Here is a 22563-nt window from a genome sequence, read left to right as displayed (position 1 = left end):
GTTTGTCCAACATTTATTTTTTCTATGGAGACGGATGGGTACAGTGATGGATGATACTGTGAGGTAATTTTGGCGCATACCGATTCTGATTTTGGCTGCCAAGGAATCTCGACGTAGAGAAGCCTCCAACTCCCTCAAGAAGATAACAACCTCCCCCGGTCTTCAGACCTCATCCAATACTAACAAACGTGGCCGCTACATCTCCCTGGGTCCAGCCCCAGAAGAGGACTCCATGGACTGACATTCCTACCCTGGTAACTAGGGGTATCCCCCCTTTATTTATTCCTCTACCCCTTCCATTTTGTCCTGGCAAATATATTGGATGGCATTTCCTGAGCAGTATCCATATACTGTTCCTCTCATGATACTGTTTGGACTCTATTCTGCAGTTCTCAAAGTAACTAACTATAAATACTGCTGGCTCTAGATCCACAGCTCCTCTCCCCTTATTCCCTCCATCCCACCCACAACCCCTCACCCTCCACCCGCCCTTCCTCTCCCAACCCTTACTTCCCTTACTTGTAATGGTCTACTTGCTTGCGGCATGGCTTTAAGTTCAGAGAGACTCAAGGTCTCATGATTCTCTGGCTCCCATCTCTCCACTCACAGAGAAACTATCTACTCCTCCTCCACTAAGAGACCTTGGTCTCCACTACTTCTAGTGCATCCTCAGCCCTTGACTCCCAAGCTTTATCTTGATGTCTTCCGTAAGCCTTGCTCTCCTCACTGACCATGCAGGTTGAGGAGACCCAGGTCCATTTGTATTGCCTCAGTTGTTTAAAATGTCTAGTCAGCATTTACAGCATTTCTTTGTGATATCTCTACCTTATTAAAAGTGTATCGCATTCACTGGCACTCCCGCCTAGACATAGGGGCTTCTACACCTCTATTTACCTAGACACGTCTAAAATCTGCGCACAGTGGGGTATCTTTGTAGTTAAAAATAGTACATTAATGATACACGTAACATTGCCTCCCAGGGCAAAACCTACTTCTTAGTGGCATACAAAGCCCGCCAGTTGTCAGTTTGAAACTACTGATGATATTTGCACCGTTAAGATTCATTAATATCTCGGTACTGTATTACTTTGTTTAAATTTTCTTATAGATTTTTTTTTCAGGCTGTTGTAGTCCCTGAGACTGTCCACTGCTCCCCCACAAAGTCCTCGAGTACCTCACCTAAAAATGTTTCCTTGTCCTTGTTTTCCTTTGGACTTACCCTGTTTTTTAGGTCCAGAGGTAGTGTAGAACTCCCTTCACCCTTGGACCTCCACTGCCGTCTCTACCTTATCCTCTGTAAAGCTTACCTCTTCCCTTTATTTGCCCCCCCCCCTCCTTTTTTTTTAACCTTGTTTCCCTCCCTCCTCCCTTCTCCCTTCCTTCTCCCCCCTGGAGAGGATCCACCTAGCCTCTAGCTTATCAGTAAGTCAATACCTGACCCTTTAGATCCCAATAATGGCCTCACCTAATGTACTGACACTCAATGTCCAGGGGCTTAATTCTCCAGCTAAACGTAATAAAGCATTTTGCTCATTCTCAGCTCTCTCTGCCCATGTGATTTACTTACAGTAGATGCACTTTTCATCTAATTCCACCCCAATATTCTTTAGCCCTCAATGCCCTCAGGTGTATACAGCCTCTGCTCCCATCAAACAAAGGGAGGTCCTTATTGTATTTAATCAGTCCACACAATTCACACCCCTGGTGGAGATCAGAGATCCTGAAGGTCGCTACCTCATACTCTTTGGCACTCTACTAGATAGTGAGGTTGCAATTGTCTCCTATTATGCTCCCAACAAAATTCCATTCTCCTTTCTCTCCAACCTACTAGCTGTAGTGACCTCACACAAACAAGGAATGCTCATGCTTTGTGGTGATTCATACCAAGTTCTCTATCCATTCTTAGACAAATCTCCTACCCCACCTAATGCACAACGTCTTTCCTTTCAACAAGTCCTAAACCAATATTCTCTATTGGATTCATGGAGGGAACAGAACTAAGCTAAATGCCAATACACCCACTATTCCCACCCCCACAAACAATTTTCCCGTATAGATCACATTCTTGTTAATGTCAGTGCCTCCCTACTCATCCTGAGCTCGACAATTGCACCTTGCTCTTGGTCCGACCATAATGCGGTCATCACATCCTTTTCCTCCTTAATCCTCAGGCCTAACCACCAGTCCTGGACTATTAGTGATAGCTTGCTGGCCATCCCAACCCACCGCCAAGACATTGCAAATGCCATTAAAGCCTACTTAGCCAACAATTGTTCACCTGACGTCTCTCCCCTAACTTTATGGGAAGCTCAAAAACCTGTTTTTAGGGTAGAATGCATCAGCCGAATGTCACATATTCGCTTGTCCCTGCTCCCAACAAGCTGTCTATGCTTGTTGGGAGCATTTCCCTAATTTCCTGTCCCAGAGACATAACAGGGAGTGAAAGTAAATGCTTCCAAAGTGAGAAGGAGCTGTCACAATAGCAAATCTCCACACTGATGGATTTCCCCTCACTTCCTGTTCAGGGGACAACTGTAAAATTATGATTTTCCAATCATTTTCTGTCCCATTGCTAATGGCTACCAGACTAAATAGAGAGGGCAAATCGCTCCAGCCGGGACAAAGACAGAAATAAAAATCTGAAAAGAGTTTAACACTTCTAAAAAACCATCTGAAACAAAAAAAAAGTTTTAGCCTTAGATATAACTTAAAGTTTATTGTACTCATACCAATAAACTTTGAACTCTAATTGGGTGCTGCATAAGAATTTTAGTTTTGTAAGAACAATTTGTGTAAATTACTGACTTTCTGAAAATGTTGGATTACCCCTGCATGTTATTTAATTGATCTTTTCTAACACTTTAAACCAAGCCCATGCTGACACAATATGGTAGCTGATAGTCCCGGGGCCTGTGAAAGATAAGGCCTTGCGTTATTTGGTTAACACCCATCACTGTCACTTTCCTCCCCCATCTCCTTGTTTGTGCTGAGCAAGTGAAAGCTATTTTATTATTCCAACAAATTATAAAAATGCCACCAAGATACTCTGCCAGTCTTCGAGGACTTCTGCCATGGATATTCCTCTTGCTTCAATCAATATTCACTTTAGTCTTGCTGTTCTTTTTTTCCCAAGAGTACACAATAGAAAGAAACCTTCACAGGTATCCAGGTAAGAGTTTTCAGTTATATGGAATACAATTCCCTGTAGCCTCTCAGAGAAGTTATTTCTACCTTTTACTGACTTAAGATATTTTCTGTATTCGTATTGAACTTCATTTTGAATTTTAGAGAATATTTTGTATTTGTTTAAGATTTAATAAGATCCGTTTTTGAAAGAGTCTGTTGGGCCTAATAGATTGACTTGTCCTTACTTTGTCACTTAAAATTGTCATGTTTGCATTACTACAATGCCAGTTTACCTAAAGCTGATATTTATTATTTGAATGAATGTCAGTAGGCTGCCACTAGCTTCTTGCAGATTTAGGGTACACAGACAATGATATTTTGGCACCTGAAAATCATTCACCCATTATGGGTTTCTTTTTCTTGAATTTTGCCATTCATCCACAATACTGGTTGTGCTGGGGCAGCTATAAGACTATTCTAGCTTTAACATTAGGTAAGAGAAAACAGCGATCAAACAGAATATTTTTTTTTCTCAAGCTTGCTCAACCATGAGAACCTTGCGAAGGCTTGCAGACATATACTGTAATTGATCTACAATCCAACCAAAAAGTGTTGGATCATTTAAATGATTTCATGTTTGTAGGCACCTTTAGTCACAATACACAGGACTTTAAAGGAGATCTGTAACCAAGTAAAGAACAGTTGGATATGCAGCATTTCACTAATTAGATAAATTAATATATATCTGTAATGTTTGATAGTGCCTGGGTTATTAATACACTGCATAATACACTGCAATACTTATTTTTTTTTTTGGGGGGGGGGGGCATATTTAAAAAAAACCTAAGATGTTCACACTCTGAGCAATGTTAACTCTACAACAAACTCTAAGCTCTTTTCTGTTAAGTTGGTGGACATTTGAATAGACTTATTAGATGCAAAATGAAGGAACATTTTCAATCTAATCTTACCCCAGGCCACTTATGCTCACCTTTACCATGCTTCCCTGCTGCTGTTCTGCTAAAGTCCTAACCCTATGTACTTTGTGTTGCATAATATCAGAGCTTACACACAAAGTTGACAATGCCTCCCTCAGGTAATATTATTCAGGCCTGACAATTGACAACTGAGGCACAAACACTGCATCATAGGAGGATGTCACATGCTCCAATGTATACTGAAACCATGGGTAATTTGTGGTGGCTTTAATGGAGCTGCAAGAGAGTAAAGATGCATATATGTGGATTGGGGGGGGGGGGGGGGTGTAATAATAAAAAATACTGTGAATGGCCAAAGTGAAAGAGTCTCCCTAAATAAAAAGCATCAAACCTTCAGATCTTGCCTTTGCTGATTATTTGGAAATATATCTAAGAAAGGTAAAGTATAGGTATAAAGTTGTATTGTGTCAGGCTTCCCTAACAATGTAAACTTCTAATCTCTCTCTCTCTCTCTCTCTCTCTCTATATATATATATATATACTGTATATATATATATATATATATATTGTGACAGGAAGTCAGGTAAATCTGGGAATGTAGTCACTGAGAGGAGACCCATTCCCACCTGCTTTGAAAAGTTCACTGATACTATAGGGTGTTGGCTGCAAAAAGAGCCAGCAGGAAGTTGAAAACCATTCAGCTGTTCAGAATGAGGAGATCAAGGCCTCTATAATTTGTCCAGAGAAAATCTATTGAGTGCTGCCTCCTGTCGCCGTGTAGGCTGGGAGAGGAGGACAGACATACGTGTACCTCCCGACGCCGTGTGGGCATGGGAGAAGGACTGCTGCCGCCTGTCGCCGTGTGGGCTGGGAGAGGGGGACAGTCGGATGTGTGCCTCCCGACAAGCTGGTGAGCATGGGAGAAGACCCCCTACAGCGATGTGAAGCTAAGGAGGGTAACCACGAGTGAAGACGTCTCAAAGGTGAGAAGACAAAGTGTTCCATGTGAAGAATCTGAAGAGTAAAGGATCCTGTTATAAATGAACATGTGCTGTGTGAAAGAAAACAAAGGGACATGTTCAATGGACAATGTTTGTGCTGTGTGAAAAGCAAACAAATGGACATTTGAGTGTCTGCTGTAGGATCAGCAGTGTCGGCCCAACAGTAGGTTGGAAAGACTTCTTAGGTAGGTTCCAGCGTGAGAAGGTAGCCGCCCACAGAGGCAAGGATTTATTTTGTCTTTTATTTTATTTTGGCTGTTTTGACGCTTGCAATTGTGTGAAGTAAATTGCATGAATAAATCAGTCTTGTTTTCAACCTCTGCTCGGCTATCTCTCTGTGAAAACGCACCCCCAAAGGGGTCATCCACGCCTACCACCGAGCTAATCCCTTACATATGGTGGAGGTATGCAGTGGGCATAAGCAGAGATCCCTGCAAGGAAGTGCAAATGTTTGATGAACTTTATCTGGTGCATGAGATTGCACAATCTATGTGTGCAGGAGAGAAGATCCTGACAGAAAAAAAAAAAAGTGTTTTAAAGAGACAGCGGTCTCAAAATTATTTGATGAACTTTGTTGTGTCTGGTGCAAGTGACTGCACAAACTGTGTGTGCAGGAAAAGAGATCTTGCAAGAGAGAGAGAAAAACTACATGTGTTAAAGAGACAGTGGTCTGAAAAATTTTTGCTGCACTGTGAAAAATTTGTTTGTGGAGTTATTGAAGATGGGGCGTTCAAAACGCCTGAAGAATGCAAAGATAGATGAAATGAGAGACCGGATTCTATGGATGGAGGGGATGTTGCCGTCTGAACCAGCCCCATCCATGCCTAAAGAGAGTCTACTAAAGAGGAAGGTTGTTGTCCCTAGCAACACTGATGAAACCGCTATGGAGACGCAGTGTGCTCAGATGAAAAGTAAACTCAAAATGGAGGAGATGTTGAAACATCTGATTATATCAAATGCAGCTCAACAGCAAGCAAATGCAGCTCAACAGCAGGCAAATGCGGATTTTCAGCAGAGCTTTGCAGCTCAACAAAAGGCTCATCAAGAGAGCATGGCAGGCTGGAAACAGAGACGCCAGCAGCCAATGGAGGCCATCGGTTTGGAGGAAACCGAGTATGTGTGCAGGGCTGAGTTGGATGCCTTGCAACGGAAAATGGAAAAAAAGGAACAAGCCTTGGAATTGCTTAAAATGGAGCATAGAAACTTGCAGGAAATGAATGAACTACTCAAGTCTCATGTGTTACAGTGGGAAGAATCCACTGCTCTTCTTTTGGTCGAGTTGCAAAAACGCAGAGAGACTATAATGGAGAAAGATACCATCCTCATGGAAAAGGAAAGTGAAATTCAGACTTTGCAGAAGCAAAGTATGGCTGATATGTTGGAGTTGCGTAATCAGCTGGAAAAAAGTCTTCAGTCTTTGGGAGCTACAAAAATAGACCTGCAGGAGTCGCAGGAACAGAATGTTGCTCTGAAAGCGACATTGTCTCTCAGCGACAAAGAGAAAAGTGAAAGAGAGGCTAAATTACTGAGTACTGTGTATGAGCTCACTACTTTGAGCAATGTGGTAGATGAATGGCGTGCGGACTGTGAAAGTTGGAAAGGGGAAGCCCAACGTGTCCAGCAGCAGTTAAAGGAGAAAGAAGCCTGTGTGGCAGAATTACATTCTTATTCCCAGATGCTAGCCAATGAGGTGAAGGCTCTTATGCAGGGAAAAGGAGATTGTGAACATAAGAGGGAAAAAGTAGAGGCACAGCTTCTGGAATCGCAAGTCAAGGTGTCAGAAGGTGACCGATTGTGTGCTAAGCTGTCAGAGAAGGAAAACCGACTGCAGGTTGAGTTGGACAATGTTACAAATCAGCTTTCTCAAGCAGACAGAAAATCTAGAGAAATTGCGGAAGATTTTTCTATCTTGGAATCGCAGCTGCAAGACACGCAGGAACTCTTACAGGAAGAGAGGTGTCAAAGGCTGAGTTTTAGCACAAAGCTCAAACAAATGGAAGATGAGAAAAATGGCTTCCTGGAACAATTAAAAGAGGAGGCGGAAGCAAAGAAAAACCTATCAGAGCAAGTCGCAACATTGCAAGCTCAGATAGCGGATATGAAAAAACGCATGGAAGAAAGCGTTGGTTCATTACAGTGTGTTGAAGATGTGAAAAAGAAGTTTGATCAGATGCTTGGTGAAGAGAAGACTGTGTCTGCAAAATATGCAGAAGAACGCGCACGTGCAGAAACGGAGGTGCGTGATAACGAGAGCAAAGCCCTGTTCTTGGCTCGCTCTTTGGAGGAAGCTCTAGAGTGTAAGGCTGAACTAGAAAGTGTTAACAAACAGCTGCGTACAGAAATGGAAGAATTGGTCAGCTCCAAGGATGATGTTGTGAAAAGCGTTCAGGAGCTAGAAAAGTCTAAGCGAGCCTTAGAACAGCAAGTAGAAGAGATGAATATTCCGTTGCAGGAACTGGAAGAGGAATTCCAGGCAACAGAGGATCTGTCCCAAAGAGGGGATAGTGTGCCTGATGCAGTTTTTAAAAGGATCAGTGTTTTGGGGTCTGTCCTGAGTGAGCCTCAGAAATGTGATGACACGTGGCTTGAATCACCCCTTTGGAATAAACCGTTCCTTCAAAAACTTCAAGCATTGGAAAATGTATCATTAGAGCTTCAGCAAACAAAAGAGTTGTGTAAGAAATGTGATGATTTCTCAGTTCAGGCTGAAAACCTAGTGGAGAAAACTAAAGCAAGTGATATAAATCTGGGAGAAAAAAGCAAACGCCACCTAGTGGAGAAAACTAAGGCTGTTGGTGAAAACGTGAAGCAAATGAATAAGTGCCTTTCAGGGAGTGTTTCCAAAATGGAACTGGTGAAAGACGGGTGGCAGAAGTTTGATCGGGATCTTGAGATACATTCCATGTGGAATTCAGATAGAGAAAAGGAACTAGGTGACCTTGAGCGGTCAAATAGTTCAGCAGAAAGTGCATTGAAGAAACCTGTAAAAGAATGTGTTGCAGTTCCATGCTTCTTCACTGATGCAGAGAGGAGGTCTATAATGGATACCACCCAGATCGCTGGGTTCAACTGTGTTGTTGCCTTTAACCCCTATGTTGGTGGAAGGAAAGTTGATGATGTTCTGGTTGGCTACTTCTGTGAAGAGTTTGGCAAGAAATATAAACTGAATATCAAATCAAATAGTAGGCCTTTACTGCGACTCGCTCAGGAGGGCGAAAAGTTTAAGAAGTTGATGAGTGCAAATGCTTCAGATCTGCCTATGAATATGAAATGTTTGAATGATATTGATATCTCTGGGAAAAGGAACAGGGGTCACTTTGAAGAAATGTGTGACAGCCTGTTGTCTCAATTGGAAAATCCTCTGCACAGCATCTTAGAGCAAGCAAAGCTCAAGAAGGAAGATCATTCCCTTTTACAACAAAAAGTCAATGATTGTGTACAGCTGTATGGAGAGGCAACTCAAGTCACAGAGGGATGTCAAGAGTCCCTACTTGGAACAAAGCTTAGTGAAGCAAATGTTCTCAAAGTTTTGTGGAAAACATTTATGGATTGCAGAGAGAGGCGTCTTAAGAATGTTGAAGACCTTAAGACTAGCCCAATTGAGTTGCCTATGGATCACGGTCCTCCATGGTGGATTGGACAGACGGTTATGAGGGACAAGCTGTCTGACATTTATGAGAAAGCTGTCAATGAAGATGACAGAAACGAGAAGGAGCAAAATTATGCCAAAAATGCAGTTGAAGAATGTGTATATGAGATGAGAGACAAACTGTGTGGCATTTATGAGAAATCTGTCAGTGAAGATGACAGAAACAGTTTCATCCGGAAGCTTGAGGATAATAGGAGGCTTATCAGTGAGTCAGCAGTGCCTGACACATGCGTGCCTGGAAATATGTGTCCCAACCCTAGGGTTGAAACAAGAGGGGGGGGTATGTGACAGGAAGTCAGGTAAATCTGGGAATGTAGTCACTGAGAGGAGACCCATTCCCACCTGCTTTGAAAAGTTCACTGATACTATAGGGTGTTGGCTGCAAAAAGAGCCAGCAGGAAGTTGAAAACCATTCAGCTGTTCAGAATGAGGAGATCAAGGCCTCTATAATTTGTCCAGAGAAAATCTATTGAGTGCTGCCTCCTGTCGCCGTGTAGGCTGGGAGAGGAGGACAGACATACGTGTACCTCCCGACGCCGTGTGGGCATGGGAGAAGGACTGCTGCCGCCTGTCGCCGTGTGGGCTGGGAGAGGGGGACAGTCGGATGTGTGCCTCCCGACAAGCTGGTGAGCATGGGAGAAGACCCCCTACAGCGATGTGAAGCTAAGGAGGGTAACCACGAGTGAAGACGTCTCAAAGGTGAGAAGACAAAGTGTTCCATGTGAAGAATCTGAAGAGTAAAGGATCCTGTTATAAATGAACATGTGCTGTGTGAAAGAAAACAAAGGGACATGTTCAATGGACAATGTTTGTGCTGTGTGAAAAGCAAACAAATGGACATTTGAGTGTCTGCTGTAGGATCAGCAGTGTCGGCCCAACAGTAGGTTGGAAAGACTTCTTAGGTAGGTTCCAGCGTGAGAAGGTAGCCGCCCACAGAGGCAAGGATTTATTTTGTCTTTTATTTTATTTTGGCTGTTTTGACGCTTGCAATTGTGTGAAGTAAATTGCATGAATAAATCAGTCTTGTTTTCAACCTCTGCTCGGCTATCTCTCTGTGAAAACGCACCCCCAAAGGGGTCATCCACGCCTACCACCGAGCTAATCCCTTACAATATATATATATATATATATATATATATATATACAGTATCTCACAAAAGTGAGTACACCCCTCACATTTCTGTAAATATTTTGTTATATCATTTCATGTAATAACACTGAAGAAATTACACTTTGCTCCAATTTAAAGTAGTGAGTGTACAGCTTGTATGACTGTAAATATCTCAACACACCGCCATTAATGTCTAAACAACAAAAGTAAAATATGTCCAAATTGGGCCCAAAGTATCAATATTTTGTGTGGCCACCATTATTTTCCAGCACTGCCTTAACCCTCTTGGGCCTGGAGTTCAACAGAGCTTCACAGGTTGCCACTGGAGTCCTCTTCCACTCCTCCAAGATGACATCACGGAACTGGTGGATGTTAGAGACCTTGCGCTCCTCTACCTTCCATTTGAGGATGCCCCTCAGATGCTCAATAGGGTTTAGGTCTGGATACATGCTTGGCCAGTCCATCACCTTTACCCTCAGCTTCTTTAGCAAAGTATTGGTCGTCTTGGAGGTGTGTTTGGGGTAGTTATCATGTTGGAATACTGCCCTGCGTTCCAGTCTCTGAAGGGAGGGGATCATGCTCTGCTTTAATATGTCACAGTACATGTTGGCATTTATGGTTCCCACAATGAACTGTAGCTCCCCAATGCCAGCAGTACTCATGCAAACCTAGACCATGACACTCCCACAACAGTGTAAATTTGCTGTCCCCCTCAAAATAACTCAACACGCAGCCATTAATGTCTAAACCGCTGGCAACAAAAGTGACTACACCCCTAACGGAAAATGTCCAAATTAGGCCCAGATAGCCATTTTTCCTCCCAGGTGTCATGTGACTCGTTAGTGTTTTAAGGTCTCAGGTGTAAATGGGGAGCAGGTGTGCTAAATTCGGTGTTATCGCTCTCACTCTCTCATTTTGGTCACTGGAAGTTCAACATGGCACCTCATGGCAAAGAACTCTCTGAGGATCTGAAAAAAAGAATTGTTGCTCTACATAAAGATGGCCTAGGCTATAAGAAGATTGGCAAGACCCGGAAACTGAGCTGCAGCATGGTGGCCAAGACCATACAATGGTTTAACAGGACAAGTTCCACTTAGAACAGGCCTCGCAATGGTCGACCAAAGAAGTTGAGTGCACGTGCTCAGCGCCATATCCAGAGGTTGTCTTTGGGAAATAGATGTATGAGTGCTGCCAGCATTGCTGCAGAGGTTGAAGGGGTGGGGGGGGTCAACCTGTCAGTGCTCAGACCATAAGCCGCACACTGCATCAAATTGGTCTGTATGGCTGTCTATAGCTATTTTTTAAATCTGTAGAGAATTGGGCAATTCATGAATCATATCTGCCTGCATTCTTGAATTACATGATGTTCCATAGACAGATTTGCATGCAGGCAAATCATACCTACAACTTTTCTGATGTAATCATCACTGCTCTTAGTTCAGGTGCTTAGTTTTGTAGCAGCAGTCTCACATACCTCATAAGCAGCAGAACATAATACATTTTCAGCCATATCAGTCATCCCATGCACAGAATGCACAGAATTGTACATTTTTAAATAAAGTATATAGCCCATTATACAAGGTTGTGATGGATGTGTGTGATCCATGGTGCTGGTCGTTGAGGTTTGAATTTCCAGTGGGACCTCTTCTTGCTTTTTTTGGTGTGCAGACAACTGGAGTTTTTATTGTTTCTGTTAATTATATGCATTGGTTTAACACTCAATACGGCAGTGCATGGCAACAAACATATAGCAGTGCTTTGTGGTGCCATTTAAAAGAAAAGCCACCACAACATACCACACTAAACCAGTGGACACCTGACACACAGTACTGTGCTAGGTTACATAAATGGTGCAGTTTAGTTATGATATTTAGGTCAATTTTGGTTCTTTGGCAGGCCATTCAGGTGTGAAGGGGGCCAAAAAGTGAAAAGGTTTCCTTCAGTGTTCCCTAGTTTTTGACAGTGTAAAAATATGAGTAAAGCTTTTCATTGCATTGGCCCATATGAACAATTATTTCAGTGATTTTGTAAAACAGGAACACTGTATGGTGACTCTTGCAGCTCTACACAGAGGGCATGGCAGATGTTCTTGGCACATGTTGAATCAGGGCACTGCCTCAGCCTAGGCTTCCTTTCAGAGGCGTAACTAGAACCTTCAGGGCCCGTTGCAAGAAACCATGAAGGCCCCCCCCCGGAACCCCTGACCAGGGCCCTTCCCTTCAAGCCTGGGGTTCTTCCCACTGATCCTAGGGCCCTTTACTCTCATTGCGGGGCCCTTTATTCTGGTCCCGCAGCAGGACCCTTTCACAAGTTCTGCAGTGGGCCCCCTTCCTGCCATCTTGGGGCCTCCCCACAGTGGTGGAATGCCAGGGCCCGGTCGCAAGTGTGACCTTTGCGATCCTGGAAGTTCACCCACTGGTGTCAGTAGTTTTTATTTTTTAGTATTTTAATTGTATTATTTTTTATCATTTTTTTACAATGTCACTGACTATGACTCTGTCCATTCAGAAAAGGAAGGAGCTGGTAAATTACATATTTACCGACCCTTTCCTGGTTCTCTATTGTGACACATCCCCTGCAGCAACCAGCAGAAGGAAGAAGGTAGCACAATGGGGGGGGGGGGGCCAGGAGGAAAAAGGAAAAAAGGAGGACAGTGATTTCTCTACATGCTTCCCCTGCCGCCCCTCCTATCCAGGTGTACAGGGGAGCCGCAGAGGCCCCCTGGAGCATGGGGCCCGGTTGCAATTGCAACTGCTGCAACCCTTGCAGTTATGCCCCTGCTTCCTTTTGAGGAGCACAGGATTCACAAACTTAATGAGTTTTAACCTCACCGTAAAAATATTAGGCTGTAGAAAACCTGTCTCTACTATGGTTCTTTAGGCCTCTAAAACATTTTCTCCAGGGAATATCTCCCCTTTCCTATTTGTCCGAAGCTTTTGTCTTACCAACTGTTTATTATGCAGGAGGGAGGAGCAGTCTGAAAGCTGAATTGTAGGCAGAAAAAATAATGACACCTTTTTGTAGCTCTGTATTCAATACTATATTATTAAATGTTTTTTTTTTTTAAATGCAAACAGTGTAAATATCTGAATTTAACCTGGGATCAGACTCTTGCTGTCCCTGTCCTTGAAGGCTGGAGTGTGAGAAGAAGAAGCAGCACAAAAAGCCAATCAGTTCATTTACTGAGAGGAAGCACGCAGGGACACAGCGCATTACTGATCCCAGTAAAAAGCCGATGGTGAGGCTCTTTACCCATATAATCAGCTGTGTCCAGTCACAGCTGATCACATGTAAACAAGGAAATGCCGGTTATCGGCATTCCTCTCCTCACACTGACAGCGTGTGAGGAGAGCCGATAAGCAGGATTTCCTTACAGGCGAGATCTGGACAGATAATCAGTGCCCTGATTGTCAGTGCAGCACCTATTAGTGCCCAGCAGTGATGCCAATCAGTCTCTATCAGTTATGCCAACCAGTGCCCATCAGTGATGCCTTTCAGTGCCTGCTCATCAGTGCCGCCTACTAGTGCCCATCAGTGCCGCCAACCAGTGCCCATAAGTGCTGCCTATCGGTGCCCATTAATGCCACCTATCTGTGCCCATTAGTGCCACCTATCAGTGGCCATCAGTGTCGCCTATCAGTGCCGCCTATCAGTCCTCATTAGTGCTGCATATCCTCATCAGTGCAATCTCATCAGTGCACATCACAACTACCTCATCAGTGCACATCAGGGAAGGAGAAAAAATACTTAGTTCCTGTTATAAAATTATTGTAAATAAATGTTTGTTTAGCAAAAAATTAAAAACCCAGTGGTGATTAAATACCACCAAATGAAAGCTCTATCTGCATAGGCGGCTCTCTAATTAGGCAAATTAGGCGGTCACCTAGGGCCTCGCACCTACAGGGGCCTCGCGGCCAGTGGCGGAGCAAAAACATTTAGAAGGGCGCAGTCAAGGAAATCTCCCAAGTAAAAGATTGTTTTAAATCCTTGGATATAAAAGTTGCAGCAGTGTGCTGCAGTCCCTTTACTGCGGCTGCCAGGTGTCTGTTGTCTGCTGACACTTACCCCGCCTTCTCTGCTGGGGATTGGCCATCTGATCATGTAATCCTAAGATGTGGAGGAATCAGTGGGCATATACCTGCATCAGTAGGAAGTGACTGCCCGGTCAGCTCACTCTGCTATCATTGGTTGTTACTCTGGGAGGAGAGCTCTGCCCTGGCCCAAGAACATACAGGTAACCAGGCCCCCAACTTGTCTCTCTGCAGGCTGGTCATAGATTTGTGGTGTCTACTATGCAAAGGGGGTGAGTAGCCCCAGGGAAGTTAGAAGAGTCTTAGAATGGTTGGTGGAGGAGGAGGAGAAGAAGAAGGTCCTGGGTGGCTGGGGGAGGAGAGGGTGGCTGGAAGAGAAGGAGAGGGCCCATGGGTGGCTAGGGGAAAAGGAGAGGGTCCCTGGGTGGCTAGGGGAAAAGGAGAGGCCCCTGGTGGCTAGGGGAAAAGGAGAGGGCCCCTGGGTGGCTAGGGGAAGAGGAGAGGGCCCCTGGGTGGCTGATGGAGAAGGAGAGAGCACCTGGGTGGCTAAGGGAGGAGAGGGCCCTGGGTGGCTGGAGGAGGAGAAGGAGAGGGCCCCTGGGTGGCTGGAGGAGGAGAAGGAGAGGGCCCCTGGGTGGCTGGAGGAGGAGAAGGAGAGGGCCCCTGGGTGGCTGGAGGAGGAGAAGGAGAGGACCCCTGGGTGGCTGGAGGAGGAGAAGGAGAGGACCCCTGGTTGGCTGGAGGAGAAGAAGGAGAGGGTCCCTGGGTGGCTGTAGGAAAAGGAGAGGGGCCCCTGGGTGGCTGTAGGAAAAAGGAGAGGGGCCCCTGGGTGGCTGGGGAAGAAGGAGAGGGCCCCTGGGTGGCTGGGGGAGAAGGAGAGGGTCCCCGTGATGCCAGAGTCAGTTGCCAGGGAAGAGAGTGGAGCTGAGCCAAACATGGTGGAGCTGGAGCCCTTTGCCCTACACAATGACAGCACCCGAGGTGGAAGGTGAGGGGTAGCGGGGCTGTGATATTATATAGCATATGGACTCTGTACATTATTGGTAGTTTTGGTTGGAGTTGTCCTTTAGATGTTTAACTCTGTTGTTTTTCCCCCCAGGTGTGAGGGACTGAGGAATGACAGCCCACTATGCTGGGACTTATAGTGCCCTAGAATGTGGATGACTGAGGAATCCTCAGTCCCTCACAGAGGGCACTAAAAGTTCCAGAATAGTAGGCTGCCATGCCTTAGTCCCCACAGAGGGCACTACAAATCTTAGCATAGCAGGCAGTAGTTCCTCAGTCCCCTACAGAAAGCAGTACAAGTCCAAGCAGAGCAGGCTTCCATTCCTCAGGGAGGAATGGCAGTGCACTATACTGGAATTTACAGTGCACTCTGTGGGGACTCAGGTATGGCAGCCTTCTGCAGTGGGACTTGTCGTGCCCTAGACTGTGGTGGACTGAGGAAGGGAAGTGTAAGGGGGTCTCTGGAAACTCTGAGGCAAGGGGGAGCTTTGGTGACCACAGAGTTCCCTTTTACACCAGAGTTCCCAGCTTTCCCCCTCAAATCAGGCTTCCCAGAACTCTCCTTACATCAGAGTCTCCAGCATTCCCCCTTAAATCGGGGTTCCCAGAACTCCCCTTACTTCAGAATCCCCAACATTCCCCTAAATCAGGGTTCCCAGAACTCCTCTTACATCAGAGTCTTCAGAGTTCCCTCTTACAGTGTAAGGGGGAAACTCTGGAGACTCCGATGGAAAGATGGCTCTGTGAAATTTGATTTAAGAGGATGACTCTAATGTAAAGAGGAATTCTGTGGACTCTGATGTAAGGAGGAAATGCTGGGGGAATCTGATTTAAAGGAGAACTCTTATGTAAGGGGGGGACACTGAACTCTGATGTAAGGAGGGACTCAGGGAATCATGACCTATAGGGAAATGCTGGGGACTGTGATGTAAGAGCAGATACAGTGGGTACAGAAAGTATTCAGACCCCCTTAAATTTTTCACTCTTTGTAATATTGCAGCCATTTGCTAAAATCATTTAAGTTCATTCTTCTTCCTCATGAATGTACACATAGCACCCCATACTGACAGAAAAACACAGAATTGTTGACATTGTTGCAGATTTATTAAAAAAGAAAAACTGAAATATCACATGGTCCTAAGTATTCAGACCCTTTGCTGTGACACTCATATATTTAACTCAGGTGCTTTCCATTTCTTCTGATCATCCTTGAGATGGTTCTACACCTTCATTTGAGTCCAGCTGTGTTTGATTATACTGATTGCATTTGATTAGGAAAGCCACACACCTGTCTATATAAGACCTTCCAGATCACAATGCAAGTCAGAGCAAATGAGAATCATGAGGTCAAAGGAACTGCCTGAAGAGCTCAGAGACAGAATTGTGGCAAGGCACAGATCTGGCCAAGGTTACAAAAAGATTTCTGCTGCACTTAAGGTTCCTAAGAGCACAGTGGCCTCCATAATCCTCAAATGGAAGACGTTTGGGACGACCAGAACCCTTCCTAGAGCTGGCCGTCCAGCCAAACTGAGCTATCGGGGGAGAAGAGCCTTGGTGAGAGAGGTAAAGAAGAACCCAAAGATTACTGTGGCTGAGCTCCAGAGATGCAGTCAGGAGATGGGAGAAAGTTGTAGAAAGTCAACCATCACTGCAGCCCTCCACCAGTCGGGGCTTTATGGCAGAGTGGCCCGACGGAAGCCTCTCCTCAGTGTAAGACACATGAAAGCCCGCATGGAGTTTGCTAAAAAACACCTGAAGGACTCCAAGATGGTGAGAAATAAGATTCTCTGGTCTGATGAGACCAAAATAGAACTTTTTGGCCTTAATTCTAAGCGGTATGTGTGGAGAAAACCAGGCACTGCTCATCACCTGTCCAATACAGTCCCAACAGTGAAGCATGGTGGTGGCAGCATCATGCTGTGGGGGTGTTTTTCAGCTGCAGGGACAGGACGACTGGTTGCAATCGAGGGAAAGATGAATGCGGCCAAGTACAGGGATATCCTGGACAAAAACCTTCTCCAGAGTGCTCTGGACCTCAGACTGGGCCGAAGGTTTACCTTCCAACAAGACAATGACCCTAAGCACACAGCTAAAATAACGAAGGAGTGGCTTCACAACAACTCCGTGACTGTTCTTGAATGGCCCAGCCAGAGCCCTGACTTAAACCCAATTGAGCATCTCTGGAGAGACCTAAAAATGGCTGTCCACCAACGTTTACCATCCAACCTGACAGAACTGGAGAGAATCTGCAAGGAGGAATGGCAGAGGATCCCCAAATCCAGGTGTGAAAGACTTGTTGCATCTTTCCCAAAAAGACTCCTGGCTGTATTAGATCAAAAGGGGGCTTCTACTAAATACTGAGCAAAGGGTCTGAATACTTAGGACCATGTGATATTTCAGTTTTTCTTTTTTAATAAATCTGCAACAATGTCAACAATTCTGTGTTTTTCTGTCAGTATGGGGTGCTATGTGTACATTCATGAGGAAGAAGAATGAACTTAAATGATTTTAGCAAATGGCTGCAATATAACAAAGAGTGAAAAATTTAAGGGGGTCTGAATACTTTCCGTACCCACTGTATATATATATATATAAAATATATATATATATATATATATATACTATATATACATATACATACATACATACCCAATGTTTAATGATCTTTGATTAAAGAAGAATTGGTTAGAGAAAATTCTGGAAACTGTGAATTCATAGTACAAAAGTTAAGGCTCTTAATATATGCAATTTATACAGTTAATTTTTATCGCTTGAATTATTTTTCCAATTATGGGCCTGAGTGGGGCCTCATGTCCAAGTTTTGCCTTAGGCCTCACAAAGCCTAGAGCCGCCTCTGTCTATCTGTCTCAAAAAAATGTTAAAAAGTTTGTGATGGGTACAGCGTTGCATGACTGCGCAATTGTCATTCGAATTGTGACAGAGCTGAAAGCTGAAAATTGACCTGGGCAGGAAGGGGGTAAAATTGCCCAGTAAATTGGTTAAATTTGCTATTCAGTTTGGCTGTAAAGTATCTTGAAGTATCTGTATACTTATTCATAGTCTTATTTCTTGCTTTTGAGATCTATGGTAACAAAATGCCCTCCGAGCACTTGGCCTATGCTGCCCTTAGCATAATGCCAGCGATAGTTTTACACTTTGAATGTTACAGTATGGCATTACACAAATAACTTCTACTGTATGTTGATGTTTAGAGGAAGAAATTAAATATTTCATTTGAGGCTTCCTAGCAGCATGGCTAGTTACATTCTGAGGCTTTTCCTTAATTATTTATCACCATATTGAGCAGCCACTGTTTTCTCTTATGATTTGATGAAAGCATTTTATAGCTCTTATCATTCAGATACACACACATAAAAATGTATTTCTTTCCTCACTTTTCAATTTAAAGTAGAACTAAATGCAAAACTTTTTTTTTCCATTTTGGATAGAGAAAGGGAGAATTATAACCCCTAAACAAAGAAAATAATCTGCGCTAAGTGTTGTGATCTAAATTCAGTGATTAATGATTAATAAACAGCTGCACTCACTGTATTGCACATCCCAATACTAAAACATAACAATCAAAAAAAATGTGTTGCGCTGTGAATACACTTAAACAAACATGTATTCAAATAATCAAAATCATGGCGAGCTCATACACTGATGAGATCATTTTTGCACTTATAGCACTTTATTCTCATCAGTGTATGAGCACTCCATAATTTTGTTTGTTTTTTTGAATATTTGAATATATGTTTGAATATATTCACAGTACAATACAGTTTTGAATGCTGGGATTATAACCCCTGTCAGATTTTATTTTTGCCATTGGGGAGATTTCCCTTAACTTCCTGTCCCATAGCCAAAACAGGAAGTGAGAGGAAATTCCTGCTAATTAAAGGAATCCCGTAGCACCCCCAGGTCACCAGAACTAGTGTCCCCATTGGAAGATTTCCCCTTTATTACTTTTCTGTGGAGAACCCAAAATTTGGGATTCTCTTTTTCTTTCACTGTCAATGATAATAGTAAACAGAACAAATAGAGAGGGTGAATCTTTGTAAAGGGGGGTGGAGACAGCAATACAAACCCGATAGGGGTTCTAATCCCTCTCCACCCTATTGGAAAAAAAAAAAAAAAAAACGAATACTTTAAATATAGGACCTCACACAACTACCTAGAAAGGGTTCAGAAGGTAGTTACTTATGAAATAAACGAGATTGACACTTGTTAGTGTGCAAATGTAAGTGTTTATTTCTTACTCAGTGTAGAACAACGTATATACAAAACTTTTTTCATTTTGGATAGAGTCAGCGAGGGTTATAACCCCTGTCAGATTTTTTTTTTGCCATCGGTTTCCCATTTTGGAGATTTCCCTTGACATCTTGTCCTGTAGCTAGACAGGAAGTGAGAGGAAATCCCGCCTAACTAAGGTAATCACTTGAGGACCCCCAGGTCACCAGAACTAGTATCTCCATTGGAAGATTTCCCCTCTATTACTTTTCTGGGGGAACCTAAAATTGGGGATTTTCTTTACTTTCACTTTCAATGATAATGGTAAACAGGACAAAACTAGAGAGAGAATCTCCTTAACAGGGGCAGACAGCAATCAAAACCTGACAGGCGTTCTAATCCCTCTCCACTCTATCCAAAACTAAAAAAGTTTTGCCTTTAGTTATACTTTAATGACAGCTCTTCTTTAATGACCCAATTTATTACTATAGATGTGCACAGCTTATTCATAGGAACAAATGGGCAACAGTGTGAAGAAGAATAGCCTGATATGTTTTCCTTGCAAAAGATGTGCAGTTAGTCACTGAAAAAGACCACCAGACAAGAGTAAAAACACGATGCTGGAAACTGGGCTTACACCTTTAAAATGTATGTCTAATGAAAACTTTTTTTTAGAGTGGGGAAAGATTCAACCAGAATCCAAGAAGGTTTTGGGCATTGGTGTAAACATAATGTCCAGTGGCGGCTGGTGCTCAAAATTTTTGGGGGGGCGCAAAAAGAAAAATGTAATAGGTATTGCTTTGCGTCAAAAAACGCAGTAAAAAAATTGCGTTACTTTGAAGTCATGGTACAGGCATGGCACAGGTGATGGTATAGGCATGGCATAGGTGATGGTACAGGCATGGCACAGGTGATGGTATAGGCATGGCATAGGTGATGGTACAGGCATGGCACAGGTGATGGTATAGGCATGGCATAGGTGATGGTACAGGCATGGCACAGGTGATGGTATAGGCATGGCACAGATATGGTATAGGCATGTCCCAGGTCATGGTACAGGAGATGGTATATGCCCCCTTTCAATGCAGTGACCAGCGTACATGCCCCCTTTCAATGCAGAGACCAGTGTACATGCCCCCTTCAATGCAGAGTTCAGCGTGCGTGCCCCCTTCAATGCAATGAACATTGTGCTGTGCCCCCTTCAATGCAATGAACACTGTGCTATGCCCCCTTTAATGCAATAAACACTGTGCTGTGCCCCCACAATGCAGAGTTCAGCGTGCATGCCCCCTTCAATGCAACTGTGCTGTGCCCCCTTCAATGCAATGAACAATGTGCTGTGCCCCCTTCAATGCAATAAACACTGTGCTGTGCCCCCTTCAATGCAATAAACACTGTTCTGTGCCCCCTTCAATGCAATGAACACTGTGCTATGCCCCCTTCAATGCAATGAACACTGTGCTGTGCCCCAACAATGCAGAGTTCAGCGTGCATGCCCCCTTCAATGCAACACTGTGCTGTGCCCCCTTCAATGCAATAAACACTGTGCTGTGCCCCCTTCAATGCAATAAACACTGTGCTGTGCCCCCTTCAATGCAATGAACACTGTGCTATGCCCCCTTCAATGCAATAAACACTGTGCTGTGCCCCCTTCAATGCAATAAACACTGTGCTGTGCCCCCTTCAATGCAATAAACACTGTGCTGTGCCCCCTTCAATGCAATGATCACTGTGCTGTGCCCCCACAATGCAATGAACACTGTGCTGTGCCCCCTTCAATGCAATAAACACTGTGCTGTGCCCCCTTCAATGCAATAAACACTGTGCTGTGCCCCCTTCAATGCAATAAACACTGTGCCCCCTTCAATGCAATGAACTCTGTGCTGTGCCCCAACAATGCAGAGTTCAGCGTGCATGCCCCCTTCAATGCAACTGTGCTGTGCCCCCTTCAATGCAATGAACACTGTGCTGTGCCCCCACAATGCAGAGTTCAGCGTGCATGCCCCCTTCAATGCAACTGTGCTGTGCCCCCTTCAATGTAATAAACACTGTGCAGAGTTCAGCGTGCGTGCCCCCTTCAATGCAACTGTTCCGTGCCCCCATCAATGCAGAGTTCAGCGTGCGAGCCCCTTTCAATGCAGAGCGCCACAGCATTGTCCCCAATCACTGCAGAGCGCCACAGCATTGTCCCCAAGCACTGCAGAACACCACAGCATTGTCCCCAATCACTGCAGAGCGCCACAGCATTGTCCCCAATCACTGCAGAGCGCCACAGCATTGTCCCCAATGATTGCAGAGTGCCACAGCATTGTACCCCAATGATTGCAGAGCGCCACAGCATTGTCCCCCAATGATTGCAGAGCGCCACAGCATTGTCCCCCAATGATTGCAGAGTGCCACAGCATTGTCCCCAATGGTTGCAGAGTGCCACAGTATTGTACCCCAATGATTGCAGAGTGCCCACAGCATTGTCCCCCAATGATTGCAGAGCGCCACAGCATTGTCCCCCAATGATTGCAGAGTGCCACAGCATTGTCCCCCAATGATTGCAGAGCGCCACAGCATTGTCCCCCAATGATTGCAGAGCGCCACAGCATTGCCCCCCAATGATTGCAGAGCGCCACAGCATTGTCCCCCAATTATTGCAGAGCGCCACAGCATTGTCCCCCAATGATTGCAGAGCGCCACAGCATTGTCCCCCAATTATTGCAGAGTGCCACAGCATTGTCCCCCAATGATTGCAGAGTGCCACAGCATTGTACCCCAATGATTGCAGAGTGGCCACAGCATTGTCCCCCAATGATTGCAGAGCTCCGCAGCATTGTCCCCCAATGATTGCAGAGCGCCACAGCATTGTCCCCCAATTATTGCAGAGCGCCACAGCATTGTCCCCCAATGATTGCAGAGCGCCACAGCATTGTCCCCCAATAATTGCAGAGCGCCACAGCATTGTCCCCCAATGATTGCAGAGCGCCACAGCATTGTCCCCCAATGATTGCAGAGCGCCACAGCATTGTCCCCCAATTATTGCAGAGTGCCAGCATTGTCCCCCAATGATTGCAGAGCGCCACAGCATTGTCCCCCAATGATTGCAGAGTGCCACAGCATTGTACCCCAATGATTGCAGAGCGCCACAGCATTGTCCCCCAATGATTGCAGAGCGCCACAGCATTGTCCCCCAATGATTGCAGAGTGCCACAGCATTGTCCCCCAATGATTGCAGAGCGCCAGCATTGTCCCCCAATGATTGCAGAGCGCCAGCATTGTCCCCCAATGATTGCAGAGTGCCAGCATTGTCCCCCAATGATTGCAAAGTGCCAGCTTTGTCCCCCAATGATTGCAGAGTGCCAGCATTGTCCCCCAATGTTTGCAGAGTGCCAGCATTGTCCCCCAATGATTGCAGAGTGCCAGCATTGTACCCCAATGATTGCAGAGCGCCACAGCATTGTCCCCCAATGATTGCAGAGTGCCA

General features: G+C 44.7%; 2 protein-coding genes across 2 annotated transcripts in view; one reads left to right on the top strand and one right to left on the bottom strand.

The window, feature by feature from the left end:
• Positions 1 to 2979: 2979 nt before the first annotated feature.
• The window catches only part of LOC309545621 (RH-like protein), a 98853-nt gene continuing 79269 nt past the window's right edge, over positions 2980 to 22563 (top strand). Inside the window, exon 1 of the mRNA XM_082244871.1 lies at positions 2980 to 3169. Coding sequence (XP_082100997.1) covers positions 3031 to 3169 — 139 coding nt within the window. The 5' untranslated portion in view covers positions 2980 to 3030. The remainder of the gene's footprint in view (positions 3170 to 22563) is intronic.
• Positions 8229 to 22563, bottom strand: part of TMEM50A (transmembrane protein 50A) — a 131709-nt gene continuing 117374 nt past the window's right edge. Inside the window, exon 7 of the transcript XR_014224899.1 lies at positions 8229 to 8240. The gene's annotated coding sequence lies outside the window, so the exon portion shown is untranslated. The remainder of the gene's footprint in view (positions 8241 to 22563) is intronic.

The sequence above is a fragment of the Pelophylax lessonae genome (assembly GCF_965119305.1).
Source record: "Pelophylax lessonae genome assembly, chromosome: 2".
In the NCBI taxonomy this organism is placed as follows: Eukaryota; Metazoa; Chordata; class Amphibia; order Anura; family Ranidae; genus Pelophylax; species Pelophylax lessonae.
Note: the sequence above shows the minus strand (reverse complement) of the source record. Positions and strands in the feature narration are given on the sequence as shown.